The sequence below is a fragment of the Leuresthes tenuis genome, unplaced genomic scaffold (assembly GCF_036924035.1).
Source record: "Leuresthes tenuis unplaced genomic scaffold, fLeuTen1.0.hap1 SCAF_18, whole genome shotgun sequence".
Classification (NCBI taxonomy): Eukaryota; Metazoa; Chordata; class Actinopteri; order Atheriniformes; family Atherinopsidae; genus Leuresthes; species Leuresthes tenuis.
This window is the reverse complement of record NW_027325372.1, coordinates 14,379,688-14,388,669: the sequence shown is the minus strand read 5'-3', so window position 1 is coordinate 14,388,669 and position 8,982 is coordinate 14,379,688. Positions and strand designations below refer to the sequence as shown.

At 42.9% G+C, this 8,982-nt stretch overlaps 1 protein-coding gene across 1 annotated transcript; it reads left to right on the top strand.

Annotated features, from left to right (window-relative positions):
• Positions 1–428: 428 nt before the first annotated feature.
• On the top strand, positions 429–8,201 carry dclk3 (doublecortin-like kinase 3). The gene is made up of 7 exons (XM_072370285.1): positions 429–586; positions 1,546–1,775; positions 2,207–2,338; positions 2,776–3,966; positions 5,809–5,941; positions 6,026–6,193; positions 6,303–8,201. The coding sequence occupies exons 1-7, from the start codon at positions 520–522 to the stop codon at positions 7,109–7,111; spliced, it is 2,730 nt and encodes a 909-aa protein (XP_072226386.1). The 5' UTR covers positions 429–519; the 3' UTR covers positions 7,112–8,201.
• The last annotated feature ends 781 nt before the right edge of the window (positions 8,202–8,982 follow it).

Sequence of the window (8,982 nt, the reverse complement as noted above, 5' to 3'; positions counted from 1 at the left end):
TTGCAATTGATAGATAAAAACAGGCTAAAACATTTTTGGGAAAAAGTGGTTTAATTTGTCACTTATTTCCGTGATATGTTGTTGTATCAAATATACGTGAGGCACAGCTGAAAGTACAGAAGGATGTTTCCGGTCACAGCGATAAAAAATAAAACCACCAAAAGTTGCTCGTTTGTCTTTAAAACACTAGTCAGTTAATTTATGAAAGCATAAAGTTGAAGAATATGATTTACCTAATCAAAATAGAGCCCGATGCTCTCAGATTACGTCGAATTACTCGTGAAATTTTATTTTAAAAGCAAACTCGCTGAGCTTCCGGTTTGACTTTGTCCTCCAGTTCGCTAAACTTGACTCGTCTCCATGGCAACCACGCAAGCGGTCAACTCACGGCGCATCCCGTTACTTTTCCTAAAAGGTAAGTAGCGGAGAGTAGGACAGCAGCAAGTCGTGGATACACGAAAAACACAAAAATAGGATTTGCATCCCGCTGTCTCGGGTGTTTCCTTGTTATTCAGCGGCATGACGCCTTCGCATAAAGCCCGACATGGATGTGAAGCGGGGCGCAACACTAAATGGAGACTGGCGGGTAAGTTGAGTTGGGGGGGATTTAATAGATTTTTCCTTAAAATGGTAATGAGAAAAAACTTCAGATAATTATATCCAAACCTTTATGTCACAACTCACGAGGCTAAATGTAGGCTACGTTTGACACGGTGGCTCCATGATAATTAGTTTTGAAAACATTTGAGTTCCATAAAAATGTTCAATATGATGAGTTTCTTAACACATTGTTAGTATAGAAAAGAGCCTGAAATTACAAGCCTCCTCCTCACACCCACACACACGGAATGAAATTGGCCTGATTCAATCTTCTCTGGCTGGCCGCAGCTGGCTCTTTATGAGATGTTTAAACTGCGTGAATCTTTTCAGCCATTTGTGTGTGAATGTGTGTATTGTTGCTCACTCTCAGTGGACCAGTGGTGTCTCGTTAAAAAGGGGCCCCGGTCACGTTGGCGGTCTTGTGTTTCTGTCTGCGTCTAGTGACAAAACGAAACAAAAAAAGACGAACCCCCGCTGGGTGGACAGATAACATCTCCCTGTCCCCCTCGGTGCCAGAAAGTGAAACGTCAAAGATGCTGTGTCTCTAATGTTTCATTAATCATGCAGGTCCAGCTGAGCCCTAACCAGATCAAGCTTTTGTTGTGGCGGATGTGTGTGTGTGTTTATATGTGTGTGGGGCTCCTCAGGACTTAAGGAAGCCTAAATAATTCAGGCAGTAGGGCGAGGTGATTGAGGAATCTCAAATGGCCCCTGCACTCTATGTGATGGAAAATGCTCCAATCTGATCGGCCCGGATTTGTTTTCACAATCACGAGCACAGTCACACAGGATGAGGACCTGGTGTTGTGTTACTTATGAGTTTTCCTTTGGATCTTTCCGTGTAGTTCTAGAAGAACCCCACCGCTGGAGTTTAATCATCATCCAATTCTTGCTTTCTGTCTCTTATCTCCCACAAATATCCTCCTCTCTGTGCCCCTGCTTCAGCTCCTCCTGCCCCGCTGTTGAAGCGTCCTGGTGTGGTACCCCAGCCGTGGCCCATCCACACACATCCTGCAGGACATGCTCACAGACCCCACTTCCCTCCTCCTCCTCCTCCTCCACCTGCTCCTCCTCCACCTAACCTTCCTGTCTTCCACACCCGCCATGCAGAGGAGAGTGCTGAGCGGCCTCATCTGGTCACTATTGTGCGCCCATGTCAGAGTGCACTAAGGAAGGTGAATTCAGTATTTACCGTCTTTTAAATAAGGCATTATTCTAAAAAAATAATAGCAGTCTTAAAAGGTTTTTGGGGTTTAAATGGGTGGGTTTTGCTAACCTTTCAGTTACAGATGTCAGTGGCTATTAAATTAATTCTGGTCCAGATTTGGCAGCTCTTTTAGAGAAGTGGTCAAACAGTCCATTGGATGGATTTTACAGATTAAATAAAGGGATAAAGAGACCAAAATAAAACTGGTTCTTAGGCTATTAACATTTAAAGCATTAGTGACATTAACAATTAATAAAGTCATTTGTTTAAAATCCTTTCAAGATGGTTCAATTTTAGAACGGGGAGCTATTTTTATTTTTCAGTGGCTGAAAATGTGTTTTACATGGGATGGATTTCATGTCCAAACTGCGATTTCTTTTCTCTTTCCGTGCTTGCAAGGTGACAGTGCTTTTGAACCGAAGGGGCATCGTGTCCTTTGAGCAGTTGCTATTGGATATCTCAGAGGCGTTGGGGTTTCCTCGATGGCACAGAGCCAGAGTCACACGCCTGTACACGACACACGCACGAGAGGTGAGGCTCATCCAAGATCAGATGAACCTGGGAGAGGGAAGCGAAAAAAGAAAATGTCATGCTGCTCTTCAGAGTGTACGTCTGGAGACTGATAGCGTTCTCTGTGGCGATCGGATAGAAGTCCCTCACATTAAATGCTGGGAAAACATGTTGAACGCATGAGTTTTTCACTTTTCTTTCCTCACTTACTCATTTCATATGAACTTTTTAAGAGTTATTGAGATGTATTTTAATGTGAACAGCTGAAACTTAGACTGTCAGATAAGGCCTGTAAAAACTAAAAGTATGAGAGGGATAGAAAAATCTAAGAGAAAAAAATCTGTAGGCAAGATTTAACTGTAAATCTTAAACATGTCAGCAGCCTAAAACTGATTTGTGGTCCAAATCTGATCCCTGGTGATGTGTTTGAACAATCCCTTCTTCTCTATCTGTCATAGGTTAAGGGTGTGTGCGATTTCTTCTGTGGAGAAGCGGCCTTTTTGGCCCTCGGTAAGGTTCGTCCGGAGCTGAGCGGTGTTCAAGAGGCTCTGGAGGAACTGTTTCCAGAACATTCACATTATCGTGCTAATGCACTGAGGGCCTGGGAGAAGAAACTCCGTCCACTGCCAGATAAAGCTACCAAGGCTGACAGTGGATACAGTGAGGAGATAGACAGCAGTGGGACTAACCAGAATACACACCGAGACACAAATACACATGTCAAGAATCATATGAATACACACGCATCTCAAAATGCTGACTCACACCAGCCAGAAAACGCCTGTCAGAAGTCGTACAAAAAGAATTCTTGGAAGAAACCTCCTCACCTTCCCAACAACCTGCAGAGACTGCGTGTGAGGGGCGGAGTCAGAGAGCAGCCGCCTTCTGTTATTGGTCCATTCAAAAATGAAGACGATCATAGAGTTGCAGACGGACCTTCTTCCATACTGTGTGAAAACTGTTTAGCAACAAGAGCTAAACTTAAAGGTGCAGAACTGAATGGTGTGATATCAAGGAGGGTCCCACTTCCTCCCGTGCCAAGGAAGCAAAAAGAAAGTTCTCATATAGAGCAGGAAGGGAAGAATCTGGTTGTTCACAACAACCCGAAACCTCCTCGGCCAATTAGCAGAGACGAGGAGAACAGCCATACCCACTTACAACTCCTGGATCCAGCTCCAGAACACACACAGGCAGAGAAGAGGGAAACCTTTGGCCTCCCTTCAGGCGGCAGCACTGTCACCCTGTCAGACATAGAACGCTGCTATGAAATTGGACGTGTGGTTGGAGATGGGAACTTTGCTGTGGTGCGAGAGTGCCGCCGTCGAGACAACGGTCAAACCTTTGCAGTGAAGATCGTCGAGCGGTCCAAACTGATTGGACGAGAGCACATGATGCAGAACGAGCTGAGCCTTCTGGGTAGCCTGTGTCACCCTCGTATAGTGCAGCTGTTGGCACACCACCATACGCACACGCACTCCTACCTGCTGATGGAGCTGGTGAGTGGCGGGGATCTGTTTGAAGCCATCAGTGAGAGGGGGAAGTTTTCAGAAGCTGAGGCGGGACTGATGGTGTCAGACGTGAGCGATGCTCTGAATTACATCCACTGCAGGAGCATCGTCCACAGGGACCTGAAACCAGAGAACTTACTGGTGGGTATCAGGGTAGATAGCAAGAGTGGAGAGTGGATGTTCTTAAATTTTTTCGCATGAACATGATACAAAAAAAACAGTAGGAAAATCTCAGTAGTAGGTAGTCAGTAGTCAGTGCTGTCTGTCACAATAAATCTAAAACCCTAAAAGTAGTTTAAAAGTAGACTTTAATGTTTTCCAAGCAAATGACTGATTTAGAATGCATTTCTTTTCCTGGTGATATTTTGATGATCTATAATTCTATTTAAGAGACAACAACAATCTTTCCTTATCGAATCAGAATTCGCCTAATTCATCATTCTGTCTTGTTCCTTCAGAAATGTAAAGAAATACGGTGATGTCTTCAGGCACAAGAGATTGATAATTATAAGAAAAATGATCAAATGAAACACTCCAATCAGCCAATTCCCTACTGCGTGACCAGTTGCTATGGTGATTCCTTTCTTTTACAGTGAAGTAGGTAGATTAGAGTCAGTCCACAAAAAGAGTCCCATAAAAACACTTCTCAAAAAGTATAAATGGAACAGTGAACAGCACGAATATGCCCTCAAAAGACAGCTTTAATCTCACGCATGGTCTGACTTTTGAGCTCTAATATAACGGGAGCCAACTGAAGTTCTCGTGAGCACACCGGCGGGTCGGAAGGGGTTTACTCAGAAAACCTAATTTTCAGAGTCACGTTGAATGAAAGGAGGCAAAAATTAAAACAATTAGATATGTAGGTTATGAATTTAAGGAGGAAATTGTGAAAAAGAAACAAGCTTGGTGCTTCCCAGACTAATAAAACAAAAAAAAAATGGAAAAACACATCAAACTTAAACAGCCATTTTCTGCAAATTACATGACAAGTCTGAAGTAATTTCCTGCTGTAAAGTGTGCCAGAGCTATATGGATGAGATGCCCGCTGTGTTTTTTTGTTGAGCAAATCTGCCATTTTAGCGTTTGTGAAAACTGCTTTTTGTTGTGTGAACACAGCATGGCAAGAAAATGTGTTTTCACTGCGTAATTTGCATGGGTTTTCTCAATACCGCCGGATAAATTTGGCTGCGTTATTTGGCAGGATAGCGGTGTAGTAGATAATAAATCTAAAAAAAACCCTCCTCAAAGGCAGAGATTAGTCATGATCTGCCTCAGCAGGCTTTGGGATCTACATGCATCAACACCTCAAGCATTTCAAAGTTTAAGACATGCAACAACATCTCCTCTGTTTTTGAGTCCAGGAGGCACAAAAAACAGAAACCCTTTGTTTAGGAATATTCCTTCACGTCTGGTCCACAATTACACCTGTGGTTTTAACAGTCAAAGTCAAATGAACAAAGATTTCCTAAAGAGACTGAGCTGTTACTTAAAAATTACCATTTACACATTTTTTTAGTCAAACTTAAACAGACTTTTAATAGCTATGCAATTCGGCCATCAGCTACACATCTAGCTGTGATGAGATTTACATTTAAAAGTCATTATTATGTTGTATGCTTCAGGCAAAGCTACACCAACTTCCTAACCAGCTTCAGGTGACAGCCGTCAGTTGTGTTGGCTTTTTATTCATCTTCCGTACGCACTCTTGTTGTCCATACTCTTTAAACTCAGATACCACCATCAGCTCCACTGTCTCATCATTACACCACATTAATGTATGTGTAATATTGTATATATAGTTACAGTTGTTGTTGTTTTTTTTATTAAGCTGGGTTGGTAATTTGAAAAATCCAAAATGTGTGAAAAGGTTGTTTTTTTTCTGTTTGTGTGGAAACCATGTGAACACCCAAATGAACAGTTTGGTTTTAATAACTTTAAGCTAAAATCTGCCTCCACGGCTGTTCTTCTTGTTCCTTCACTCAGATAGAGCAAGTCGCTGGTGGCATCTTTCGGCTGAAGCTGGGAGACTTTGGTCTTGCAATGGTTGTGACTGAACCAGTCTTCACTATATGCGGCACACCTACATATGTAGCCCCAGAGATCCTCGGTGAGACAGGTGAGGTATTTACGTGACTTCTGTGCATAAATTACGGCCAGCTTTTCTCGATCTGACAAGATTTGTTCTTGGTTTACCCACCAGGATATGGCGTAGCTGTGGATGTTTGGGCTCTGGGTGTGATTCTTTATATCCTACTGTGTGGATTCCCCCCATTTCGCAGTCGGGATCGGGACCAGGAAGAGCTCTTTGAGCTAATAAAACAAGCACAACTTCACTTCCCGTCCCCCTACTGGGACTCCATCTCAGAGGGTGAGATAGATAGATAGATAGACATGCCACCAAAAATTTCAGATAGGTATATATCCGCATATAATTCCTCAATGTGTTTTTTTCCCTACGCATCTGTGTTTACATGCAGAAGCTAGAGGCCTTGTCAGATCTCTGCTTCAGCCAGAACCCTCAGTGAGAATGACAGCAGAGCAGACCCTCTTACATCAGTGGGTGAAAGCTATGGCTTCAATTTGCAGGCAGAGGGCGCTCACAGACAAAACTCAGAGATGTAAGGCAGGTTCTACAGCAGAGCTACTGAGAGTCCAAAGATCAGCTCAAAAAAATGCAGAAGAATCGCTCACAGAAAAAGCAGCGGGACACTCTTGCAGCAAGGGGAAAACCTCTCCCAGGAGGCATGATGAGCTCACAGCAAGAAGACAAAGTGAGAACAAACCACCACTTCTACAATCTGAAGAGGTGAGCACGGTCAATATCATATCTGCACAGAACAAGGAGCACACGCCTTTAGATGTCACACAAGGTCAAGTGAAACCAAAGTCCACCTCTGCAGATGAGCAGGGTGGGCGAGAAAAAAAGGATCCAGGATCCAAGCTGTTAAACATAGACCATGCCGATCTCAATCAGCTCGACTCCCCTGTTGCTCAAACTCAGCCTCCATCCCAGATTAAACCACAATCAAAACAGAACAACCAACAGCAGTCACCTCCAGAATCGACACCACTACTCAAAACAACCCACCGACCCACCACAGATCACTCACTACTCAACCAGTCACCAAACCAAGCAGCAGCGTCTCCAACTCCATTTCTCCCTCCAGACAATGCAACGTCCCCAACTCACCACCCCGGTGCAGCCACCCTCCAAAAACACCCGACTGAAAACCACAATGAGGCGAACGGTCACACCACCATCACCCAGCCACCCAGACAACCCTGACGTCACTGTGAAACCTCCTGTTTGATTGTGTGATTAGATCAGGGTCTTCACTTTCATTGTTCTGGACAATACGGCTGATTTCTTAGCATCTGAATCCTTGAATGACCGACAGAGGATGTGATGTACTCTCTTTTTTGGTGAATAGGGTCTGATTGATGAGGCTTGATACATCTCATAAATGTGGATACTCCATTTGCCCTGCAATCAGAAATTAATCATGAGTTTTGGTGTAATGACTGAGTTATGCGTCTGTCCAGGCCCATAAAAGCAGGATCGGTTGGTAAGCGGTGAAGCACCACGAGTTTGTCATTTTTAATGTCGAGCTGATATTTGTGTAATGACTTTTTAGTACATTTCTTAGGTATTTTTGTTTAGTTAGGGTTCATTTTTACTCGTCAGACCATGTTCACTTTTGTAGATGAGATATGTCTGCTGTTGGGAGCTATTTTTGTTTGCTGGTCTTGTGACACACCCGTTCTTTTTTTTTTCTAATCTTAAATAGACATTCCTCGAAGTCTGTGAAGGAATAAGGTGTTTCTTGACTATACAGTTGTGGATTAAATGATCACCACAAAGAATTTTTCAATCTACCCCCCAGTAAATTCTTGAACATCATCCAAAACGGTATGTATTTCAGATCAGGTTGTTTTTGGCAACAAACTACTGATGATTTGAATTCATCTTAATGGTACGGGCAAGTAAGATGGCAATGTTCACGTAAACAAATGTCTAGTAAGATCCTGGGACTAATGCTGGGATTGCACAACACTGTGACCACATGCTGCAGAGTATGTGTGCATTTCTAAAGGTGGCATCTCTCCCTCCCTCACCATTCCACACAGACCAAATTAGACATATCTTTCCGTCCAATGGGAGTGGTTAATGCTGTCCCTCCCGATTGCAGACAGCTGACACTGACATCCCGCCCCAGAGCACACTCACAACCTTCTATCCTGTCCACGCTTGAATCCTACCCGTCCTTTGTGGCGGCTAAGCCACATATCTGGGGCACTGATGTGATGACAAAGCTTCTAAATGCTTACGACAAACTATCAGTTGTACTGGCCAAGGGTAATTAAAGCTTTCCTCCAACAGCCTGTTTTTCTGGCTGAATTATTTATGCATGCTTAACACACACAAGCACAGGGTTCCTTACAACCAGCTGAACCTCTTTTATAGACTGCGGGTAACAGACCCGTAAATGTGCAGTCAACATACCAGAGCAACAGGGACAAGGTTGGTTCAAAGCTCTTGTTGTCAGGTATTTGTGACAGTGTTATGGATAATGATAACGGATATAAAAAAAGATTCTTTATTTGACTACTACAAATGCCAAACAGTAACCACACTCCATTACCTGCATCTAAAATGTTACATGAGCAGAAATTAGTAAGTAGAACGAGGAAAATGCACATGGAAATACTACAGGTAAAGGTCCTCTGTGACTGTTGTACAGTCGAATACATCATCAGACTGTCACAGTTTTAGTGCAAAAGGAGGATTTTCTGTTCCGTTGAGGTAGATCTAATCTGCTAAATGTTTCTTCGTGAAACTGACTGCTTTGTAAAAAGGCTGAAAATATAGTGAAATGCTGGCACAGCTTCTCAGAGACTCTTCCAGTACCTGATTTGTCTTTCCAAAAGTGCAGAGATCAAGATTCTTTAAAAAGTTACTTGCATTAAAATGAAAAGTTGTTCAATTATTTTCTGTAAATCAACCAAATGATAATTTGATTAATAATTTCATGAGGTAGGAACTGTTGGATAGTTCAGTTGATAACAAAACACATATTATGGGCCCCTTTTACATTTGGGGGAACGGACATAAAATTGCATAGGAACTAGTTGCAACGACTGTCAAATGAATAGTAA